The sequence below is a fragment of the Salmo salar genome, chromosome 01 (genome assembly GCF_965601325.2).
Source record: "Salmo salar chromosome 01, fSalSal1, whole genome shotgun sequence".
Taxonomy (NCBI): Eukaryota; Metazoa; Chordata; class Actinopteri; order Salmoniformes; family Salmonidae; genus Salmo; species Salmo salar.
Window position 1 is genome coordinate 139507012 of NC_138291.1, and position 26501 is coordinate 139533512.

At 40.4% G+C, this 26501-nt stretch overlaps 1 protein-coding gene across 1 annotated transcript; it reads left to right on the plus strand.

Moving 5' to 3' along the window:
- The first annotated feature begins 971 nt into the window (after positions 1 to 971).
- Positions 972 to 26501, plus strand: LOC106562076 (BDNF/NT-3 growth factors receptor). The gene is given in 17 exon segments (XM_082978835.1): positions 972 to 2036; positions 3491 to 3565; positions 3675 to 3746; positions 5524 to 5592; positions 5701 to 5861; positions 6114 to 6250; positions 7185 to 7317; positions 7744 to 8092; positions 10613 to 10620; positions 12989 to 13014; positions 13123 to 13222; positions 13458 to 13646; positions 14150 to 14280; positions 14581 to 14753; positions 16377 to 16617; positions 20433 to 20591; positions 21256 to 26501. Coding segments are annotated over 17 exon segments (2415 nt in total). The 5' UTR covers positions 972 to 1830; the 3' UTR covers positions 21442 to 26501.

Below are 26501 nucleotides of genomic sequence, written 5' to 3' on the forward strand. Positions count from 1 at the left end.
TAAATTCAGTATGGAGATGAGGTAGTTGGATGGGCTATTTACAGATGGGCTATGTACAGGTGCAGGGATCTGTGAGCTGCTCTGACAGCTGGTGCTTAAAGCTAGTGAGGGAGATAAGAGTCTCCAGCTTTAGTGATTTTTGCAAATAGTGACACGAGGAATAACTCCACAGTAAATAACAATGAGTGGGAAAAAAACGTACAGGGAGTAACTGTACCGAGTCGATGTGCAGGGGTATGAGGTAGTATGTATATAGTAGGGGTAAAGTGTGTGTGTGTCCCAAGACACTGCATCTCAGTGCAAGAGGCATCACTGCAGTACCTGGTTCGAATCTAGTCTGCATCACATCCGGCCGTGATTGGGAGTCCCATAGGGCGGCACACAATTGTCCCAGTGCCATCCGGGTTTGGCCAGGATAGGCCGTCACTGTAAATAAGAATTTGTTCTTAACTGACTTGCCTAGTAAATAGAGGTTCAATGTAAAAAAAAAAATATATATATATATAATGATTTATTTAACTAGGCAAGTAAATAAGAAATTGTTTTTAACTGACAATGACTGCCTAACCTGAACGACACTGGGCCAATTGTGCAACCTCCCTATGGGACTCCCAATCACGGCCAGTTGTGATGCAGCCTGGAATTGAACTAAGGTCTGTAGTGACACCTCTCGCACTGAGTGGCACTGCCTTAGACCGCTGCGCCACTTGGGAGCCCAAGTTGGGGTGTCATTGTAAAATAAGAATTTGTTCTTAACTGACTTGCCTAGTTAAATAAAATATGCTTAACATAGCTTTGACAAATTACGACTATTTCGATTGAAGCACCAGTATTTCTGTCTTTTTTTTCCTCGGATGGAAGACCCATTTGAAGCACACACACAAACATATATATTGTTTAATAATTTTTCGTAGATGCAGCCCGTCTTGTGCGTCAAACTGCACGTCACACTCGTAATGGCCATCCATGGAGCTGTGGTATTGTTGGAAAAAGCACTCTGTAGGCCTATAGACCGAGGTTGTCGGTATGCAGAATAAAATTGGCACGTCAAACATTACAAATAGAGGTAATATAATTCAATTTTAACCAACTGTGGTATTATAAGATAATGGTGTAGGTAGGCCGTCAATGTAAATACGAATTTGTTCTAAACTGACTTGCATAGTTAAATAAAATAAATAAATGTAGGGCTATAGTTTGGATAACCTATTCCCATCTATTTTTCACAATGTGTACAATAAGCATGCAAATATATAGCTATTGAATAGTCATAACGCTGATAAATGTTGATAAACTGTCAGCAATACAACTCTGTATAAACGCAATTCCAGCGATGACTGGCGGAGATGCGCTCTTCCACAGCGGTAATCAATAGACGAATGCAGGTACCCTGCCTCCTCGCACACGCACTCTGTCGCTATATCACCACGCATTCTGACTCCACCGTGCAGTCTCTTATTTCCATCTCCATCACTACTGCATATGAAGAAGAATCACAAGGATAACGGGTTGCTCCCTCAACATCTGGAGCGCCACGTTTTACCACGCAGAGACAGTAGCTCTGCCTCTGAGAAAGAGACGGGTGAGACGGAGGACGGAGCACTTGACACCTTGCTTCACCGCATCGATATGCAGTAGTGTGATACCAATTCTGCGGAGACATAGAGGCCATTCCATGGCATCCTAATATTACATTGAAGGGATTGCGCATTCGTGATCAAAGGTAGTCTCGTTAGTGGTGCCGAACGGATTAATTTGGCTATAGGACGGGGGAAATTAATAATATCCATATTTGATCAATACCTACCGTGAGATATCGTTGGACCTGCGATGGACTCCAACGTAGGGGAATATGGAATGGCTCGCTTGGGAATCTTTATGGTTTTGATGTGGCTGTGGAGGTTTAGCGCTGCTTGCCCTGCGTTCTGCACTTGCAGCATCTCAAGGATTGCTTGTATCGATCCTGAACCAGGGATCGAGGATTTCCCTATCCTTACGTTAGATGACATAGAAATGGACATCAACATCACCGATATGTAAGTATCGATTAATTAAAATAAATGGCTACGCCATTGCAGACATGGAAAACCTACAATGAACGGTTCATGTTTTTAAGCAAACCAATGTGAGATTTCTCAAACAAATAAATACAAAAACATCTAAGGTGTATCACAAAATAAGGTGTATTTACTTTGCCATACTATATAGGCTGTTCATCTCATGTTTTCAGTTTCGTATGGAGACAGCCTACCCTAAGCAACAATAAAAAAAATAAGTAGGCTATAGCTGCAGCATATAATAGTGTAGGATAATTATCATGCTAAGGGGGGGGTGGTTCGAGCGTGCGTGTCAGGTGGTGGGGCACGCGTTGTTGGGAATATTTGGAATAGGCTATTTTTCGCTAGAAACCAGGCCCTGGCAGGGATAGTGCTAATGATATTTAGTGGGGATAATGGCATGATGGCTGCCGTGGCTCCAACATGCAGAGACCTGGGGGAAGCAAGAAAAAACACGAAGGAAAACAATGTCAGATAAATTAGCCAAATCACGATTATAATGGGCTAGCCAACGTAACAGACTCAGCACAGACTCGGGTCTATGTCGCCCCCACAAAATACCCATCGTAGCAATCGATGCCGCACGAAGTGGTTCTTGTAAATATCAAACACGTTAGCACACAGTCACAGTGGTATCTGTATAAAACACAGGTTTAAAGCCATTTATTAGGTTTAGGCTACAATTGTTGAAGTACCAGAGCTGGACTGGATGAGTTTATTTGATAGACAATAAACAGATAATGCATGTGCGGAGAAAACAATGCATTACCACTGCATGTTGTTGGTGATAAGTGTTACTCTAGTTCATCAGGCCTATTAGCTAACGCAGCATATGTTTAGATGTACCATATTTCAGTACAGTAGGCCTATTGCATATATCCATAAGGTGTATAGTATTGTGCCTGAAACCTATATTGCTCCTGGGCAGATGCAGATAGTGAGAGAACTAACACCACCAGCATGCAAAGGCCATAGCCTACATCTAGACAGGGTGGTGTTGTACTTAACTGTGTCCTCTCATACCATCCATAGCTTAATCAAAGGTAAACCTTAATTGATGATGGTCTACTGGCCTATTACCTTGGCATGCAAAGCATTTTCATTCATTATTATGAATATTTAGCATTAATAATTAATTCTAAGCATATATGAATATTACATGAACAACCATCACCCATCCAGGTGTTGTATACTCTAGTGTAAAGAGATATCAATCATCCTAGCTGTTTTAAACAGTAGATATTAGCCGAGTGTCCAAAGACACACCAGTTTGTACCGCTATCAAATCTATTATGAAGAGAAGCTACAGATTCCAACAAAACAGTTCAGAAACCTGTGAAACTGCCCAAAATCAACATGATGGCCAAATACTATATTTCCATTATTTTTGTGATAACAATCATTTGTAATTATTTTGTGTTGAACTTTTACAGATACATTGCAAATCAAAACAGACTATTTGACATCAATGACAACAGCTTGAAGTACTACTCAAATCTCAGAAATTTGTAAGTATTAGTATTACGCGAGGTTATGATCCAGACTATGTTATGGTTGAACTATATTAATATGTAATTGTGACTAAAAATAACACATTCACTCCCCCACTCCGAACAGAACTGTGACAAATACGAGATTGACTTCTATCTCATCACAGGCCTTTTTCAACAATACAAGACTTCAATATCTGTAAGTACTGTATAGTCTTTGATTAATCCTCAGTTTGGTGTTTTTCTTATCTTCCTCCTCACAGATGTAGCTAATGTACGTTCAAAGAGCAAATGTAGGGCCCCCAAGCCAATCAAAACAATTAAGCCCAATTTATATTATAGACTATGTAGATTCTTACAGATGTAGGATCTTAATTTGGATCTTAATTTATATATTGTTTTGCTGAGAATGTTCCTACACAGTAGGAAATGCAAACTTGTAGTGTATTTGAGTTTTAAATAGGCTTCTAAACGGTGTGTTTTCCACTTTGAAACTTGATTTTCCCTAATGAAATATGTATTAACCCCTCCAAAAATGTCCATTAATTATAATCCACATAATAATTAACATTTCCTGTTGCTGAAGGATTATTTTCCTGCTGTAGCAAACTGTCTCAAATGAAGATTCTACATCTGTACTAACCTTACAGTGAAGCCTTGCAGTCAACACTTCTAATGTGGTAATTCTTGTCCAAATCTGCATGGATTGGCATGATAATGTCGACTACAGTCAAAGGAGCTGGTTCAAGCACATACAGTTTAGCCTCATGGCTGGGTAACGGGACGACACGCTCAGCAAACAGTGAGAAGCAGTTAACGGCCTGACTATATTATTTTGTTAATGCATAGTTAAAAGGTGCTAGGTGCAAAACAAGTGAAAGTGATAGAGAAAATAGAGCAAGCATTCTGTTCCAAAGTCACATGCGTTTTCATTTTAGTTTAATCACACACACACTGATTTTGGATTGAGTTCAGTATATACAGGTAACTGCCAAAAGAAAGGAAACTCGAGGAAATGAGGGATACAAAAGTACATTGAAAGCAGGCGCTTCCACACAAGTGTGGTTCCTGAGTTAATTAAGCAACTAACATCCCATCATGCTTAGGGTCATGTATAAGTGCCCAGTTGCCCATTATTTAGGCTACCATGGCTAGAAGAAGAGGTCTGTGACTTTGAAAGAGGGGTCTCAAATGAGCATAGGGGGTTTAAATGGTTGTGTGTGTGTGTGTGTGTGTGTGTGTGTGTGTGTGTGTGTGTGTGTGTGTGTGTGTGTGTGTGTGTGTGTGTGTGATCTCAACCTGGTGTCACAGACGTATGGGAGATTCTGGAGTAGCACCTGGTGTTTTTAATCACAAAACACCAAATTATGGAATTTCTCTTGGAAAATGGTGTCGCATCCCTCCAGTAGAGTTCCAGACAGTGCTTGACTTGGGCAGGAGCCCACCGGAGCTGAGTACCGGCACCTCAAATGTTCTACTGCTTGAGCTCCTGTTCCTCTTATAGAATATTAACTCAAAAGTATTGTGGAGCTCCTGCAATGAATTGTAAACAATACCAGCACCCACTTCAGTCCAAGTCAAGCACTGGTTCCAGACACTTGTAGAATCTATGTCAAGGAGCATAGGAGCTGTTCTGGCATCTCAATGCCATATTTTCATTTAACTAGGCAAGTCAGTTAAGAACAAATTCTAATTCTAATTTCCTAGTTAACCCACTAGGAACAGTGGGTTAACTGCCTTGTTCAGCGACAGAACAACAGATTTTTACCTTGTCAGCTCAGGGATTCAATCTAGCAACCTTCCGGTTACTAGCCCAACACCCTAACCACTAGGCTACCTGCCACCCCAAAGATACTTTATGTTGGTGTTTCCTTTATTTTGGAAGTTACCTGTACATTGATAACATTAGTTATGTCAGTCTGACCTACAATAGTTGGTTTATTGTAACATTTCTGATTTATTATTTTGACTCGTAGGAATCTGAGAGACAATAACTTGTCAACACTCTCTTGGAAAACATTCCAAAACTTAAACATGACATCTTTGTAAGTACCTATCCCTATTTACTATTTTATGTCATGTAATTCTTATTTTAAAGTGCAATGTCTATGAATGTGTGTGTGTGTTAATGCTCTGTTTTCTTCCCCCTCTAGTCCTCTCCTGTCTGGTAACCCTCTGAAGTGTGTATGTGAGAACATGTGGATCAAACTGAGGCTGCAAGAGGACATTGACAGTACAGAGAGTCAAGAGCTGAAATGCATAGATGACAAAGCAGTGAGGAGGGCCATCTCCAGATTCTCTCCCCCTGATTGTGGTAATGTCAACCCCAGAGAAAGACAGGCATACAGACGGGGAACTACACTAAACATGTTGTGACAAAACAGAGAGAGAGAAAGCTTGTGTACGTGTGGAACATTGACGAGCATACTAGAATGACAATGTATTGCTTTGACTTTTCTTTTCAAATAGTCAGTAAACAGCATGAAGTAGAAATCAAGTGAAGGTCACTTAGGTGCAACTTGTACAGTAAAACAACATTGTTAAAGGTTCTGTTTACGTTTGACAGAGGCTCCCGCAGCGGAGGTCAGTCCCTCTATCATCAAAATGACAGAGGGAAGTGATGGCAGAGCAGTGTGCAGTGCAACAGGGTCTCCTGCCCCTGACATCTTGTGGAATATTGACAGTTTGTTTACCATCACTAAGGTAAGATGATGATCTTTGTTTTGGTATATTATGACACAACCTCTGACTATTACTAGGGCTAGGAGTTGTTCCTGATGAGGTCATGTGGGCAGGGAAAAACTCTTGGCTTTGTATCTTATGCACTTTCCTCAACTGACACCTTAACACTTGCAACAACAAAAAATTACCCCCTTTTTCTCCCCAATTTCGATCTTGTCTCATCGCTGCAACTCCCCAATGGGCTCAGGAGGCAAAGGTCAAGTCACCGACAAACCGCGCATCTTAACACCCGCCCACTTAACCCGGAAGCCAGCCGTACCAATGTGTCAGAGGAAACACTGTTCAACTGATGACCGAGGTCAGCCTGCAGGCTGCCGGCCCGCCACAAGGAGTCGCTAGAGTGCGATGAGCCAAGTCAAATCAAATTTTATTGGTCACATTCACGTGTTTATCAGATGTTATTGCGGGTGTAGCGAAATGCCCTCCCCCCGGCCAAACCCTCCCCTAACCTTGACGACACTGGGCCAATTGTGCGCCACCCTATGGGACTCCCGATCACGGCTGGTTGTGATATAGTCCAGGATGGACCCGGGTCTGTAGTGACGCCTCTAGCACTGCAATGTCTTAGACCGCTGCGCCACTCAGGAGGCCCCATAGCACTCAATTTTATGTTTGTTTTTCTTTTTTTACATGAAACTTGTTAAGTTTTTACCCTTTCAATACGTAAAGAACATTATCATTTTATTATTATAATAACAGCACATTACTCCATACTTTTAGGCGTTTTATAACATACAGCGTTAAATATTTAAACTCCAGATGTTTCACTATGATCACAATGATTTGTTATTAACTGTATTGACTGTGTAATACATGTTAATATTACTAATAATGCTAAAGCTAATAATGCTTATGCTCATCATGACATTGCTAATATTGCTAAATGTATTTATAGATCAATGTCTTGGAGCTGGAGAGCAATCTGACACTGTTAGGTCTCTCGCCTTCGGACAACGGCAGAGTGATCACTTGCAATGTTGAGAACGTAGTCGGCCAAACCGAGGCTTACCTCCAACTCAACATCCTCTGTAAGGACGTGTTCTGTTGTGTTGAGTGCCTATACCATTTTTTTGGTTTATTTTAGTCTGCCACTGTGGTTACAAAATGTAAAATGCCATTTTCACTGATTCTACAGTGTAATTTTATCCTGGATCTGTAGCATCCTAGTATTGGTTATCTACATTCTGAAAGACCACCTCTGGTGGTTCTGTGTCCTTACTGAAATGATAGTATTGCTCAACAATCTGATTGACTCTACATGTCTCCTGTCACCTTACCATACTGTACTCCTCCTTCTGTTTAGCTCCTGGTTGCCCTCAATGCCCTACCATACTCTCCCTCCTGTCTAGCCCCCTTACCCCAGTATCCCACTGCATTCCTCCAGTCCTCCTTCCTCATGTCTAGCACCCACTCCCAGTACCCTGTGACTATTCTTCCTGTTGTCTCTGTGTCAGTTCGCCCCACTATCCTGGAGCTGCTGGAGCCATTGCGCCTCCACCACTGGTGTATCCCCTTCAGTGTGACCGGAAACCCCAAGCCCGAGCTACGGTGGTACCACAAGGACCAAGAGCTCCACGAACAGGAGTACATCAAGACCGAGATCCACGAGAGCACAGGGAGCGTTCACCACGGCTGCCTGAAGCTTGTCAACCCGACTCACATCCACAATGGGCAGTATACGCTGGTGGTCAGGAACGAGTACGGGGAGGATCGTAAAGAAATCGACGCCCACTTCCTGCTCCCGCCAGACACAGACTACGATACAGGTCTCACTGCAGTTTAGTTTATAGTTACTGTAATTCTGTATAAGATGTTATCTGTATGTAAGTTGTTTTTAGACTCTCTGAAAAAATCGGTGATATGTAGAACCCTCTAGGACCATCAAAAAAACATTTCAAGTCAAATAAAACTCTTTTTGGTTCCAAATAGCACCAATTCAAGAGTTCTATGTGGAACCAAAAAGGGTTCTATATGACCTGAAAATTGTAACTTTTTTTCAGAGGTTTCCTACCGGAACAAATGGTTCAACATAGCATCTTTTTTTTCTGAGAATATTCTTTTTTTTTTTTAATGTAGCATGGTATGTGTAATCGATGTTTATGAATAACATGTAAATTCCCTTTTTCACTTATTTCAGAACCGCCATATACCTACCCTTGTAAGTATTTCTTAAGACATTGCAATTTTGCAAAGAATTACAATTCTAAAACGTCCCGTTACAAAGACAAGTATATATGTGTTTTTCTCTTGACATGACATGAAATAACTGTCCAGTGTTTCTCGATTTCTATGAAATATGACGTATAATTAATTACAATATGAGTGAAATAGATTTCCTTCCAAATTTTTTCAATTAAGAATGTTAAAAAGCAGCTTTTCTGTGTTGGAATGGTGTGGGCGTACCTCAACAACAGAATGGTGTGGGCGTATACCAATCCTAAAAAATATTCACGCAAGTAGACCACCGATTGGCCTTTCTGCAATTATCCTCTGAGGAAATTGCAAGCATTTTTTTTAAAAGGTCTGTTTGACATAGAAGTTTGAGGTGTTCCCCCCCCCCCCCCCCCCCCCCCCCCTCCAAATTATGCTTTGGCAACATACAGTATGAGTATAGCACGAGTCAACAACATTATTTAGGTATGAGTTAACAGAATATTAACTTTTTAAAAGTGAGATTTTTACTGGACAGTTACTTTAATTTTAAATATCCAACGCAGCCATTTTTTTTGTTATCTCAATATCAAATCATTTTGGGATACAATTACGTACCTTACTGTGAATGTTTTCAATTTAAATTGTCAAAAAGAAACAAACATTGCTCTTTGCTAAGAAGCTATTTCTCAAGCAAGAATTTTGCGGGGACTGTCTGGGAGTGGTCTGAGCTGGGAAGGGAAAACTGAAAACTAGCTGTTATTGATAGAGGTTTGGAACTGTTTCTTATTGGTCTGTTAACTCATTTACCACCTGGTGATGTCACCAGTCAGGCCAACACCATCCCACAAAACAGTCAAAAGATTTTAGACGTTTTTTTTCAAACAGCTCTTACACTAAAAGGTAATTATCATAAATTTCACAATTTTACAGTATTATTCCAACATTGTGTGTGTGTATACAGTGCATTCTGAAAGTATTCAGACTCCTTGACTTTCTCCACATTCTGTTACATTGCAGCCTTATTCTAAACTTGATGAGGAAATGTTTTGATTGATTAAATCTACACACAATATCCCATAATGACAAAGTGAAAACAGGTTTTTAGAAAACTTAGCACATTTATTTAAAAAAATGACACCTTATTCACAAGTATTCAGACCCTTTGACATGAGACTTGAAATTGAGTTCAGGTGCATCCTGTTTCCATTGATCATCCTTGAGATGTTTCTACAACTTGATTGGAGTCCACCTGTGGTAAATTCAATTGATTGGACATGATTTGGAATGACACACACCTGTCTATATAAGTTCCCACAGTTGACAGTGCATGTCAGAGCAAAAACCAAGCCATGAGGTCGAACAAATTGTCCCTTGAGCTCCAAGACAGGATTCTGTTGAGGCACAGATCTGGGGAAGGGTACCAAAACATTTCTGCAGCATTGAAGGCCCCCAAGAACAGTGGCCTCCATCATTCTTAAATGGAATAAGTTAAGAAACACCAAGACTCTTCCTAGAGCTGGCCGTCCGGCCAAACTGAGCAATCGGGGGAGCAGGGCCTTGGTCAGGGAGGAGAACAAGAACCCAATAATCACTCTGACAGAGCTCCAGAGTTCCTCTGTGCGATGGGAGAACCTTCCAGAAGGAGAACCATCTCTGCAGCACTCCACCAGTCAGGTCTTTATGGTACAGTGGCCAGGCAGAAGCCACTCCTCAGTAAAAGGCACGACAGCCTGCTTGGAGATTGCCAAAAGGGAAAGGCACCTAAATGACTCTGACCATGAGAAACAAAATTCTCCGGTCTGATGAAACCAAGATTGAACTCTTTGGCCTGAATGCCAAGCGTCACGTCTGGAGGAAACCAGGCACCGCTCATCACCTGGCCAATACCATCCCTACGGGGAAGCATGGTGGTAGCAGCATCATGCTATGGGGATCTTTTTCAGCGGCAGGGACTGGGGGACTAGTCAGGATTGATGGATAGAGCAAAGTAAACCTGCTCCAGAGCGCTCAGGACCTCAGACTGGGGTGAAGGTTCACCTTCCAACAGGACAATGACCCTAAGCACACAGCCAAGACAACACAGGAGTGGCTTCGGGACAAGTCTCTGAATGTCCTTGAGTGGCCCAGCCAGAGCTTCGGACTTGAACCCAATCGAACATCTCTGGAGAGACCTGAAAATAGCTTTGCGTCGACGCTCCCCATCCAACCTGACAGAGCTTGAGCGGATCTGCAGAGAAGAATGGGAGAAACTCCCCGAATACAGGTGTGCCAAGCTTGTAGCATCATACCCAAGAAGTCTCGAGGCTGTAATCGCTGGCAAAGGTGCTTCAACAAAGGGTCTGAATACTTATGTGAATTTTCAAAAATATCTAAACCTGTTTTTGCTTTGTCATTATGGGGTGTTGTGTGTAGATTGATGAGAAACAATTTAATCAATTTTAGAATAAGGCTGTAACGTAACAAAATGTGGAAAAAGTGAAGGGGTCTGAATACTTCCCGAATGCACTGTATGTATAAAATACAGGAAAATGTAGTTTTTGACTGCGCTGGGCCTTAGGAATAATGACAGATTGATGATCCTGCCTTGTTATTTTCCTTTCCTCTGTCCACTGCTCTTCCTGTGCTGTGGGATGTCATCACCCTGCTGCATCTCAGACACCACTGGTATGTGCTTGAAGTATGAAATCCTGAGGGAACATATTGGATTTGGGGAAAAATCCAGGGTGGCCCAAAAGCTAATAGGGGATAGACAAGCATAATCCATGGAGAAACCTTTCACTGGACAAAATGGCAGTTTCTGGGCCCTGTCTATTACGTAACTTACAGTGCCTTCAGAAAGTATTCATGCCCCTTGAGTTATTCCACATTTTGTTGTTACAGCCTGAATTCAAAATGGATATCAAAGTGAAAACATGTCTATTGAAAATGAAATACAGAAAGATCTAATTTACATAAGTATTCACACCCCTGAGTCTATACTTTGTAGAAGCACGTTTGGCAGTGATTACAGCTGTGAGTCTTTCTGGGGATTGTGCAACATTTGCCCATTATTCTTTAAAAAATTCATACATTTGTCAAATTGGTTGTTGATCATTTCTAGACAACAATTTTCAGGTCTTGCCATAGATCTTGAAGTAATTGAAGTAAACAGTAACTTGGCCACTCAGGAACAACAAAACAAATGTTATTACTTACAAGCCCTTAACGAACTATGCAGTTTTAAGAAAAATAAGTGTTAAGAGGCTATATACAGGGGGTATTGGAACAGAGTCAATGTACGGGAGCACCGGTTAGTCAAGGTAATTGAGGTAATATGTACATGTAGGTAGAGTTAAAATTCACTGTCTTCTTAGTAAGCAACTCCAGTGTAGATTTGGCCTTGTGTTTAAGTTATTGTCCTGCTGAAAAAAAACTCCCCAGCCCTCAACAATTACAAGCATACCCATAACATGATGAAGCCACCACTATGCTTGAGAATATGGAGACTGGTACTAAATAATGTGTTGTATTGGATTTTCCCCAAACATAACACTATGTATTTAGGAAAAAAGTTTATTGCTTTGCCAAATGTTTTGCAATATTACTTTTAGTTCCTTGTTGCAAACAGGATGCATGTTTTGGAATATTTTTATTTTGTACAGGCTTCCTTTTCACTCTGTCAATTGTAGAGTAACTATAATGTTGTTGATCCATCCTCAAACTATGTAACTGTTTTAAAGTCACCGTTGGCCTCATGGTGAAGTCGCTGAGTGGTTTCCTTCCTCTCTGGCAACTGAGTTAGGAAGGACGCCTGCATCTTTGTAGTGACTGGGTTTATTGATACACCATCCAAAGTGTAATTAATCACTTCACCATGCTCAAAGGGATATTCAATGTCTGCTTTTTTTACCCATCTACCAATAGGTGCCCTTCTTTGCGAGGCATTGGAAAACCTCCTTGGTCTTTGTGGTTGAATCTGTCTTTGAAATTCTCTGCTCGACTGAGGAACCTTACTGATAATTGTCTGTGTGGGGTAAAGAGATGAGGTAGTCATTCAAAAATCATGTTAAACACTATTGCGCACAAAGTGAGGCCATGCAACTTATTATGTGACTTGTTAAGCACATTGTTACTCCTGAACTTATTTAGGCTTGACATAACAAAGGGTTTGAATACTTATTGACAAGACATTTCAGCTTCAAATGTTTTATTAATTTGTAAAACTTTCAAGAAAAAAAATCCACTTTGACATTGTGTGGTGTTGGTGTGTAGGCCAAAAAAATCTAAATATAATCCATTTTAAATTCATGCTGTAACACAACCAAACATGTAAAAAGTCAAGGGGTGTGAATACTTTCTGAAGGCACTGTAGCTAACACACCTACTGTCTGGTTACATCACAACCAGACAGTATTTTTAGCATTTGAAAAAATCTAAGTTAATTTTAATGTGAGAGAAGAAATCAGAAGAAATTAGATGATGTACTTTAATGTTTGTATGTCTAATGCTGTTTCATTCTGTTTTAATTATGACCTGTGCTTGGTCTTTTTGTCTCAGACTTACCACTACCCCCAATAGAGGACAGTGTTGCAGTAAGTTAACATACACGTTATAATTTGTCATGCGTTGTTATGTGCATACTATAATGTTGTGCACTGTTATTGGTAAGTATTTTGCATTGTTGAATGGTGTTTTTCCAGGTGTACATAGTGGTGGGGATCGCTGGCGTGGCATTAATTGGATGTGTTCTAATGGTGATCATTCTGAAATACGGAAGAAACTCAAAGTTTGGGATGAAGGGTAAAGATTTCCTTTTTCATCTTAGTTTAGTCATTTTTCAAACCAGTATTGAGACTTGCAGGCATTTGGATAACAATGAACATCTTGTTTTAGATGCACATTTCTACAGTTTTAATTCTATTTAACCCTACCACATTCCAGCTTATGTTCGGCCACATAATAACATACAGAAGTCAAACACTCCTCTCCTCATAATTGTATTTCCTCCCACTGGGGTCCTCCCCTTCCTCCTCAGGCTCCTCCTCAGTCATCAGTAACGACGATGACTCCGCCAGTCCTCTTCATCACGTCTCCAATGGCAACAACACCCCGTCGTCCTCAGAGATGGGCCACGATGCGGTGATCATTGGAATGACAAAGATCCCTGTCATCGAGAACCCACAGTATTTCCGCCAATCTGGCAGCATGCTGAAATCGGACACGTGTGAGTTACCGTGGTGCGGAGGTCTGCTGTTGTTGTAACCCGGTCTTTTTCTGATAAATCCATGACAGGGCCACTTGCGACTGGATGGACTTCATGGCGATGACTTTGGTTGACCTCTTGCCAGATGACTTGCAGTTAATGCTGTAATATCAGACTGTACGGCACAGAGGATGACACTAGACAGACACACACATCTGACTACTTCACTTGTAGCCCTGTAAGAAATGGAGTTCTGTAATGGCTACAATGTCCATACTCGTCTGACAAGCGACCAGAATATCACAGTTTCACTGTTTTTCCTCTATACAGTAGTAGACTAGGGCTGTTAACTTTAGTGTATGTAATGTGTAGGGCCAGGAGTTTTTCCTGACCACTTGACCTGACTAATTCTAACGAGGGCCCAGAGTTTTTCTTGGTCAGTTCACACGATGTTCAGGAAAAACTCAGGCCTCTAGACTTGGGCTTTGTGATAGCCTTACTTCATCTGTCTCTTTACATCCCAGTTGTCCAGCACATCAAGAGACACAACATTGTGCTGAAGCGTGAGCTGGGAGAGGGGGCCTTTGGGAAGGTGTTCCTGGCTGAGTGCTACAACCTGATCCCAGATCAGGACAAGATCCTGGTGGCTGTCAAGGTAAAGTATGGCCATCTATGCATGCCATTTCAAACAATCAACACACACTTAAGTCCAGTTTTTTTTTTAAATTTTTTAAGAACAGCTAAGTATAAACTATTTTGCTGTTTGTGCTTTTCCCATATGTGAGGATTGTATGTACATTGTTTTGGATAATAGCACGGCAAACAAGTATATTAGGATTTAATCAAATTTTGTAGGAAGGAGACTTTGAAACAATCAACAATCCCATCAATCAATGATTAAATGATGGTGTGCGTGTGCGTGTGCTTGCACGTGCACATGCATCCCTGTCCTCAGACGTTGAAAGAGGCCAGCGAGAGCGGCCGAGCCGACTTCCACCGGGAGGCGGAGCTACTGACCAACCTGCAGCACGAGCACATCGTTACCTTCTACGGCGTGTGTGTGGAGAGTGACCCGCTCATCATGGTGTTTGAGTACATGAAGCACGGCGACCTCAACAAGTTCCTCAGGTATTGTCTTGTGTCCCAATGCCTTTGTGCGTATGTGCGTGTGATTTACGTTTGCCAATTCACGTGTACTGTATTAAAGTACTAACTGACGTAAATACTCCATGTGTGCAATGTGTATGTTTTGTGTCTGTTTTTATCCTTTTACTGTAAGCCAGAGCGCCGAAGACACATTTACATTCTGTGCAAACTTCATGTATAATAAAGGTGTCTAATCTAATCAGTCATGAAAGGTTATGGGGGATTTTGACACATCAGTCAAAAGTTTGGACACCTACACATTCAATAGTTTTTCTTTATTTTTACTATTTCCTACATTGTAGAATAACAGTGAAGAATCAAACTATGACATAACACATATGGAATCATGTAGTAACCAAAAAAGTGTTAAACAAATCAAAATATATTTTACATTTTAGATTCTTCAGAGTAGCCACCCTTTGCCTTGATGACAGCTTTGCATACTCTTTGCATTCTCTCAACCAGCGTCATGAGGTAGTCACCTGGAATGCATTTCAATTAACAGGTGTGCCTTGTTAAAATATAATTTGTGGAATTTCTTTCCTTCTTAATGCATTTGAGCCAATCAATTGTGTTGTGACAAGATAGGGGTAGTATACAGAAGATGGCCCTATTTGGTAAAAGACCAAGTGAATCAAGCCTTCATGGTCGAATTGCTGCAAAGAAACCCCTACTAAAGGACACCAATAATAAGAAGAGACTTGCTTGGGCCAAGAAACACGAGCAATGGACATTAGACCGGTGGAAATCTGTCCTTTGGTCTGATGAGTCCAAATTTGAGATTTGGACTCATCAGAAAGAAAACCGCCATTTCTTTGTGAGACAGAGTAAGTGAACGGATAATCTCCTCGTGTGGTTCCCGCCGTGAAACATGGAGGAGGAGGTGTGATGGTGTGGGGGTGATTGCTGGTGACACTGTCTGATTTATTCAAGGCACACTTAAACAGCATGGCATTCTGAAGCAATATGCCATCCCATATGGTTTGCGCTTAGTGGGACTATCATTTGATTTTCAACAGGACAATGAACCAAAACACACCTCCAGGCTGTGTAATGGCTATTTGACCAACAAGGAGAGTGGAGGTCAGATGACCTGGCCACCACAATCACACAACCTCAACCCAAGTGAGATGGTTTGGGATGAGTTGGATCGCAGTGTGAAGGAAAAGCAGCCAACAAGTGCTCAGCATATGTGGGAACTCCTTCAAGACTGTTGGAAAGTATTCCAGGTGAAGCTGGTTGAGAGAATGCCAAGAGTGTGCGAAGGGTGGCTACTTTGAAAAATCCAAAATATACAATTATATTGATTTGTTTTAACACTTTTTTTGGTTACAAAATGATTCCATATATGTTATTTCATTTTTGATGTCTTCTATTATTCTTCAATGCAGAAAATAGTAAAAATAAAGAAAAACCCTTGAATGACTAGGTGTGTCCAAACTTTTGACTAGTACTGTATGTAAGTGTGATACTTTATTTGAATTGAAACTGGGTAACTGCAATGGAAGCGAATGAGTTTGCACTTATCAGATTAAGTCCTCTTTGTAGTCAATTGTAGATAACTATAGTTAGCATTGTGTTTGACCCACCTGTGTTGTGGTGTAGGTCCCATGGTCCTGATGCAGTGCTGATGGCTGATGGGCAGCACAGCCTGATGGTGGAGCTGACCCAGTCCCAGATGCTGCACATCGCCCAGCAGATCGCTGCAGGCATGGTCTACCTGGCCTCCCAGCACTTTGTCCACAGAGACCTGGCCACACGCAACTGTCTGGTGGGAGAGAACCTGCTCGTCAAGATTGGGGACTTTGGCATGTCCAGGGATGTGTACAGTACCGACTACTACAGAGTGAGTCTGTGGGCATACACACACACACGCACACACACACGCGCCCACACACACACACACACACACACACACACACACACACACACACACACACACACACACACACACACACACACACACACACACACACAAGCAAAACAGAAAGACAGGAATACACTCATGTGTAATTAGAATTTGCTGTTACAGCAATAATTTTAACCACCAAATGTTTTAAATCTATTTTTAATGCCATTTAAATGCAAATTCTATAATCTGCATAGAATTGCTGTTTCCATGGTAATAGGGGGCAACAGTGCAAAATGCACTGGCAGTTTTTTTCCCCTGAGCAAGGAGTTCATGCTTGACGTTGCATTTATGCCGTGATGCAAATTTAGCCTTGAATTCTCTATTTTAAGGCCTTTTCAGAGGCAAGCTACTGCTCTTAAAATACCTAGATTCATGAACACGCTTCTCCTTTCTATCCAGTATCTAACCTAGTTCTTATAAAATGAGTGAGGAAAACATTGTCTACCTTAGCAGATAGCCTGGTAGTCTAACCGGCTTCTGTTTTACCCAACTCCTTTGTTGTTGTTATGTCAAATTGGCATGATATTGGCTACTTAAAGCACAAACAGATTGGGCTAACAGGCTAACTGCTATCTGCTACTGTCTAGCTTCTACTAGAACAGTATAGGCAACACTACTGGCTTTAATGCGATTTCATGCCTGCATGGGCCCAAAAATATTTTGGCCAACTCAGGTTGATCTGACAATTCTCACATAGAAACTTAATTGGGAGGACGGATGTTTGATATTCTTTTTACATTTGTGTAAGAAACAATTTTTTTGAAAATCATAATGAGTGTCAATTTTAGGCCCTTTTTAGACCTATACATGCCCCTTGTAAGACTTAATGATCCGTGAACCGTACATGATACAGACAACACCTTGGTGTCATTATCCTCCTAATAGTGTGCTCATTTTTAGAGATATTGTTTTAAACAATATATTCTACAAGTACATCACATTTCTAAAGTGGGCTCTCTGCTACTTTCAAAGTTATGATACATTTTATGAGCACCACCAACACAATGAATGGGGAAATGGATTCAAAGGGAACTCCCTCTGCTGGTGATTTGCTGAATGTGCAATCCTACAGGAGGGCTGTGATTGGTTAATGACATACAATGTCAATTTCTTTGTATAAAATTGATGATTTCTTCAAAAGTACCAGAGAGCCCACTCTGGAAAGTTGATGTTTGAATAGTATATTGTTCCAAACAATGTCTAAAAATGAGCAAAAGCAAAAAGGTTACTTTTGAGATATTATTCATATTTTTTATGTTGAATAAATTAATGGGAATTTTATTTCAGAATATAGATATACTCCATGTTTTAGAGCACACATTATAAGGAGTAAAATGACAAGATTATTCACAAATCATTTGTTTCTTACAAGAGGCATGTATAGGTCTAAAAAGGGCCTAAAACTGATACTTTCATCATTTATATACAGTACCAAGTCAAAGGTTTGGACACACCTACTCATTCAAGGGTTTTTCTTTATTTTTACTATTTTCTACCTTGTAGAATAATAGTGAAGACATCAAAATTATGAAATAACACATATGGAATCATGTAGTAACCAAAAAAGTGTTAAACAAATCAACATATATTTGAGATTCTTCCACCCTTCCACCCTTTACTTGATGACAGCTTTGCACACTCTTGGCATTCTCTCAACCAGCTTCATGAGGTAGTCACCTGGAATGCATTTCAATTAACAGGTGTGCCTTGTTAAATTAATTTGTGGAATTTCTTTCCTTAATGCGTTTGAGTCAATCAGTTGTTGAGACAAGGTAGCGGTGGTATACAGAAGATGGCCCTATTTGGTAAAAGACCAAGTGCATATTATGGCAAGAACAGCTCAAATAAGTAAAGAGAAATGACAGTCCATCATTACTTTAAGACATGAAGATCAGTCAGTGTGGAAAATTTCAAGAACTTTGAACGTTTCTTCAAAAGCAGTCGCAAAAACCATCAAGCGCTATGATGAAACTGGCTCTCATGAGGACCACCACAGAAAAGGAAGACCCAGAGTTCCCTCTTCTGCAAAGGATGTTCATTAGAGTTACCAGCCTCAGAAATTGTAGCCCAAATAAATCTTTCAGAGTTCAAGTAACAGACACATCTCAACTGTTCAGAGGAGACTGTGTGACTCAGGCCTTCATGGTTAAATTGCTGCAAGGAAACCACTACTAAAGGACACCAATAAGAAGAAGAGACTTGCTTGGGCCAAGAAACAGGAGCAATGGACATTAGACCGGAGGAAATCTGTCCTTTGGTCTGAGTCCAAATTTGAGATGTTTAGTTCCAACCCCCATGTCTTTGAGACTCATAGTAGGTGAACAGATGATCTCCACATGTGTGGTTTCCATTGTGAAGCATGGAGGAGGTGTGATGATGTGGGGGTGCTTTGCTGATGACACTGTCTGTGATTTATTTAGAATTCAAGGCACACTTAACCAGCATGGCTACCACAGCATTCTGCAGCGATACGCCATCCCATCTGGTTTACGCTTAGTGGGACTATCAATCGTTTTTCAACAGGACAATGACCCAACACAGCTCCAGGCTGTGTAAGAGCTATTTGATCAAGGAGTGTGATAGAGTGCTGCATCAGATGACCTGGCCTCCACAATCACCCGACCTCAACCCAATTGAAATGGATTAGGATGAGTTGGACCTGCAGAGTGAAGGAAAAGCAGCCAACAAGTGATCAGCATATGTGGGAACTCTTTCAAGACTGTTGGAATAGCATTCCAGGTGAAATCTGGTTGAGAGAATGCCAAGAGTGTGCAAAAGCCATCATCAAGGCAATGGGTGGCTACTTTGAAGAATCTAAATAATAAGATATATTTTGATTTGTTTAACACTTTTTTGGTTACTATATGATTCCATATGGGTTATTTCATAGTTGTGATGTCTTCTATTATCCTACAATGTAGAAAATAGTCAAAATAAATAAAAATCCTTGAATGAGTAGGTGTGTCCAAACTTTTGACTGGTAGAGAGTGTGTGTGTGTGTATGTATGTATATATATATATATATTTATTTATTTATTTTCCTTTTTTTAAAGCATGTTAAACCTTCCTCCCAATTATGTTTTTATGTGAGAATTGCCAGAACAATCTCTTTTACCAAAAATATTTTTGCGCCATGCTGGCATTATCTTAAAGAGCAACTGAACACGTCAATTGGCACGTGTGTTTTTCTGTTGCTCATTAGAAAAACAAGATTTCATTTTCAAGATTGTCCCCCATGAGACACTGTAGATGCAGAAGAAGTCTATTTAATTTCCTCATAATCTTCAGAATGAATCTAAAATAACTCAAGAAATCTGTAATTAATTTAGACGTTTTTTGCAGAGGATGTTTTAGTTGCGCGATTTCACATCGAACTAAGGTGTTTGGTGCAGTATTTCTGAAGTAACGCACGGTTGTTCCAAACTCCATTTTAGGCGAGACTGACTTTATGACCAAAATTATCCTATTACACTTTGTAGTCAATTTTGACACTAGAATAACTGTTCATGACTCAAATCGATGCCATGTAGGCCGTTTTCAAAGGGATTTGTTGCTTTTTAAAGGCAGTTGCTCAGATTTGGCTCTTAGATCCAGACTTGTTCTGTGTCCAAGTCAGCCCCAGGCCTGGGGTCTATGTAGACTACAGTGCCCTCTGCTGCTTCCTGGCCCTCCCTCGGGAGAATCAATACAAAACAGATGAATGTAACTGAGTGTAAATGGTTCTTGATGTTTCCTTTGTCTGTTTCCAGGTGGGTGGTCACACCATGCTGCCCATCCGCTGGATGCCTCCAGAGAGCATCATGTACCGGAGGTTCACCACGGAGAGTGATGTCTGGAGTCTCGGCGTGGTCCTCTGGGAGATCTTCACCTATGGGAAGCAGCCCTGGTACCAGCTCTCCAACAATGAGGTCAGTAGTCTCTTATCACAGACAGGCAGCACTCTTGAGATTTGGTTCTGGTTTCCGAAGATTACAAGGTCTTAAGACACAAACTCAAACCTTTCCTACAGCAGATTGACTACACTGGTATCATAGCACCTGAGCTCCAATGATGAGACTTATCGTCAACTTCAAATACATCAGTCTTCTGTAGTCTCCATTTTTCTAATCTTAGTTACAGTATATCACATTTGTATTGTCCATATACATTGACTGTACAAAACATTAGGAACACCTGTTCTTTCCATGACACGGCGTGACCAGGTGAATCCAGGTGAAAGCTTTGATCCCTTATTGATGTCACTTGTTAAATCCACTTCAATCAGTGTAGATGAAGGGCAGGGGATGGGTTAAAGAAGGGGGTGGGGTTTGCAATGCAATATTAGGAAGGTGTTCCTAATGTTTTATTCTCTGTGTAGATTTTGATGCGTTATGAATATACATTTTCTGGAAATCTATTAGATGAAACCAAGGCTAATACGTCTGAGTCTAAAAAACATATCACCTTGGTTAACCTCACTTTGTTTAGATGCTGTTATCATGTGAGCAATGGCTTCCTTAATTGCCCCTGAGGGAATAAATAGTTGAATTGAACTGAATTTCAATTGCATTGTGGTGGTGACACTTTATGCAGGTGATCGAGTGTATCACCCAGGGGCGCGTGCTGCAGCGGCCGCGTTCCTGTCCAAAGGAGGTGTACGACCTGATGCTGGGATGCTGGCAGAGAGAGTCCTACATGAGACTGAACATCAAGGAGATCCACAGCCTGCTCCAGAGCCTGGCCAAGGCCTTGCCTGTCTACCTGGATATACTGGGCTGAGTGAGTCTGGGCAGGTGTATGGGTGGGGGGGTGAGGGGGAGTTGTGTGTGTGTGTGTGAGTATGTGTGTGTGTGTGCGTGCATGTGTGAGCATATGTGTTTGCGTGTGTGCCCGACTGTGCTGACTGTGCTTCTGCCTCCTCATCACATAGAGAAAAGCCTTAAATTTGATTGAGATTTCCTTTCCGTCTCCATTTGAAGATACTCTTAGGACCAGTTTCTCAAACCCAGATTAAAATAATCCAGGAGTAGGCCCAATTCTGATTTAGTTCATCAAGAGCTAAAAATGATTTAATGAACATCTATTAACCTTGAATTGCATACTGCTGGACTGTGACGGGAACTTTTTAAATGAAGTTTAACCATAGTCCAACAATAATTGAGGCCATGTCCATGAAACCAAATGATCAGTAATCTTGATTAAATTGTAATCTGGGTCTGCGAAACAAATCATTAACTGTATTATTGTACTCTTGTACACTGTAATTGCTGGGGATGAACAAAGGGAAAATGACTGTGTCAAAATTATCATGGACAATGTATGGACACGTGCCAACATGGATAGAGCTTTTCCTTGTTCCTCCTAACATGAGGAACATCTCATGTGGAGCGACATATAAAGTCCAAGTAATACTTTTTTTTTAAACCCATTGCAATGAAGTAAGGCTTGCCGCTTATATAAGTGTCATGGACTATTTTTATGATGTGAGAACTTTCTTATTGATGTCAGGTGCTTTTGACTCTGTTGTTTTCATGTTACCACTTTACATTTTGATTGGTGACTGAATTCTGTCATCATGGCCAACCAGTCCAGAGCTGTGGAGTTGATTATGATGGTACTTGAAGGGTACCTCTTAGGACTTATAATGACTTCATATCACATTAATAACCCATATATACCACAGTATAAAAAAACAAACATCCATTCGTGAAATGCTTATGTACTGCTTATATATGGTTATTCATGTGTTATAAAGTCTATGTAGGTACCCTCAGTCTAGAGAGAAAAAGAGCCATCCATCCACACAACACAACACCGTTAAACCCCTGAGTGTTACTATACATATACATATGTGCATATTACAAAAACACTTTTAAATGTTATAAAAATAAGGATTTACCTTTTAAAACATATGGGCATTCTCTATGCCATATTTATATTTCATTTTTCAGAATTATTTTCTTTTTTTAAATGAATATTTCAGGTTGTGGTTCATTATCAGTGGTATTTTCTATCTGATTCTATTTTGCTAGATACTGACATTGTCCATTTCCATGTAGAAGGTCTTGGTGTTTTTGAATGTGGTTAGTATGCACTACACATGTCACAATCTTGACTGGATAACTAAAGCACAGTGAATAAGGACCGTCCCAGCATTAAGTTGGAACAGGGAGGAATTTGAGTTGCCTCAACTCAAACCAAAGCAGTAACAAAGTTGACCATACTGTAGCATAGAATAACATTGTCATTTTGTTTTGTCATTTGTGAAGAGCACATTCACCAGCAATGGCTTAGAGAGAGCATCGTTTTATCCTCTACTGTATAAATCTATTGGAGGCCCAGAAATCTACTACACTGTTTGTTTTGCATTTTCGAAGGCAGCTTTATAAATGCCGTGGATGTTGTTGAGGTCGACGTTGATAAGATGTTTCAGTATATTGAAGCTAATAGGAAATGATGGATTTAGCCTTTTAAGGATATTTGATTTATTTCGCTGTATTTGTGGGGAATCAACAGTGACACTGCTTTAGTTTTCACCCTAGAGTTAGAAAAGACCACTGGTAAAATACCCCTATTCAGCGATTTATGCACTTAAATTACTAATTGACTTGTTTACATTATGTATAGCATATTATTTGGAACCAGGGTGTGGAATTCTAATCTTATATTTATTGATATACAGTACCAGTCAAAAGTTGACACACCTACTCATTCAGGGCTTTTTCTTTATTTTCTACATTGTAGAATAATTGAAGACAAACTATGAAATAACACATATGGAATCATATAGTAACCAAAAAAGTGTTAAACAAATCAAAATATATTTTAGATTCTTCGAAGGAGCCACCCTTTGCCTTGATGACAGCTTTGCAAACTCTTGGCATTCTCTCAAACAGCTTCACCTGGAAGGCTTTTCCAACAGTCTTGAAAGAGTTCCCACATATGCTGAGCACTCTTTTGCTGCTTTTCCTTCACTCTGCGGTCCAACTCATCCCAAACCATCTCACTTTGGTTGAGGTCGGGTGATTGTGGAGGCCAGGTCATCTGATGCAGCACTCCAGCACACTCCTTCTTGATCAAATAGCCCTTACACAGCCTGGAGGTGTGTTGGGTCATTGTCCTGTTGAAAAACAAATGATAGTCCCACTAAGTGCAAACCAGATGGGATGGCGTATCGCTGCAGAATGCTGTGGTAGCCATGCTGGTTAAGTGTGCCTTGAATTCTAAATAAATCACTGACAGTGTCACCAGCAAAGCACCCCCACATCATCACACCTCCATGATTCACAGTGGGAACCACACATGCGGAGATCATCTGTTCACCTACTATGTGTCTCACAAAGGCCTGATTCACGCAGTCTCCTCTGAACAGTTGATGTGTCTGTTACTGGAACTCTGTGAAGCATTTATTTGAGTTGCAATTTCTGAGCCTGGTAACTAATGAACATCCTCTGCAGCAGAGGTAACTCTGGGTTTTCCTTTCCTGTGGCGGTCCTCATGAGAGCCAGTTTCATCATAGCGCTTGATGGTTTTTGTGACTGCACTTGAAGAAACATTCAAAGTTCTTTGATATTTTCCTCATTGACTGTCCTTCATGTCTTAAAGTAATGATGGACTGTTGTTTCTCTTTGGTTATTTGAGCTGTTCTTGCCATAATATGGACTTGGTATTTTACCAAATAGGGCTATCTTCTGTATACCACCCATACCTTGTCACAACACAACTGATTAGCTCAAAAGCATTAAGAAGGAAAAATATTCCCAAATCAACTTTTAACAAGACACACCTGTTAATTGAAATGCATTCCAGGTTACCTCATGAAGCTGTTTGAGAGAATGCCATCAAGCAAAGGGTGGATACTTTAAAGAATCTCAAATATAAAAATACATTTTGATTTTATTTAACAGTATTGGTTACTACATGATTCCATATGTTTTGATGTCTTCACTATTATTTAAAAAATAAAGAAAAACCCTGGAATGAGTAGGTGTGTCAACTTTTTCATATCATATAGGCTATTGCAATGATTAGGATCAGTTGTGAGTATCTTAAGTCTAGGGACAGTTGTAAGATTATATTTAGTAGGATTCCCCATGTGGTTGTTAGGCCTCCTGAACAGCTTCTATCAGGGATGTGACGACTTAATAACTCTGGCAGAGTTGAATCAGATTATTTGATAGGGAAGAGGACCTAGGACAGTGCCTTCAGAAAGTATTCATAACCTTTGACTTATTCCATAATTTGTTGTTACAGTCTGAATTCAAAATTGATCAAATATTTTTTTCCTGACCCATCTACACACAATAGCCCATAATGACAAAGTGAAAACATGTTTTTTGAAATTCTTGCAAATGTATTGAAAATGATATACAGAAATATAATTCCCATAAGTATTCACACCGCTGAGTCAAATCACCTTTGGCAGCGATTACAGCTGTGAGTCTTTCTAGGTACGTGTTTATTAAATTTTTTTTGCTTTGCACACCTGGATTGTACAATATCTGCCCATTTTATTATTTTAAAAATTCTTCAAGCGCTGTCATATTGGTTGTTGATCGTTGCTAGGCAACCATTTACAGGTCTTCCATAGATTTTCAAGTAGAATGAATGGCCACTCAGGAACATTCACTGTCTTCTCCAGTGTAGATTTGGCCTTGTGTTTTAGGTTATTGTCCTGCTGAGCGGTGAATTAATCTCCCAGTGTCTGGTGGAAAGCAGACTGAACCAGGTTTTCTACTAGGATTTTGTCTGTGCTTAGCTCCATTCCATTTCTTTTTTATCCTGAAAAAGTGGTACTCAGTAATGTGTTGTATTGGATTTGCCTCAAACATAACACTTTGTATTCAGGACATAAAGTTAATTGTTTTGCAATTTTTTTTGCTGTATTACTTTAGTGCCTTGTTGCAAACAGGACGCATGTTTTGTAATATTTTAGTTCTGTACAGGCTTCCTTTTCACTCTATCAATTAGGTTAGTATTGTGGAGTAACTACAATGTTGTTGATCCATCCTCAGTTTTCTCCTATCACAGCCACTCTGTAACTGTTTTAAAGTCACCATTGGCCTCATGATGAAATCCCTGAGTGGTTTCCTTCCTCTCTGGCAACTGAGTTAGGAAGGAAGCATGCATCTTTGTAGTGACTGGGTGTATTGATACACTACCCAAAGTGTAATTAATAACTTCACCATGGATATTCAATGTTTGCTTTCTTTTTTTTTACACATCTACCAACAGCTGCCCTTTGCGAGGCTTGTAAAAATGTCAAACAATTTCACTCTGACATTATGGGGTATTGTGTGTAGGCCGGGTACAAAACATTTAAATATAATCAATTATCAATTCAGGCTGTAACACAACAAAATGTGGAAAAAATCAAGGGGTGTGAATACTTTCTGATGGCACTGTACATAGCATTATACAACGGGTGGGTCTAATCCTGAATGCTGATTGGTTAAAACCGCGTTCCAGCCGGTGTCTATTCCACAAGTTACCACCGGCTAAATCTATGACGTTAAAATGCCTATTTACTCTGTTTCATCTGACTGCGCAATCCACTTCCTCATCAGCCCAGCCAGGTAATTTATAAACGTGATCTCCACTATAAAAAGCATCTAGACATTCTCACCTTTCTTTTAGACTAACATTTCGTTTTCAATAGCGGAGATTTGTATAAACCTTGCTGTCTGTCTCTCCAACATTTGCAAAATGTTTTCAATATTCAAATTCGATCTGCTGTCGCATAGTAATGAACTAGTCGGACCAAGACAGACAGGCAGACAGCGTTTCTCAGCCAGTCGAAGTCAATTATCAGCTGGCATAATTTGTGTGGTATGTGTGTG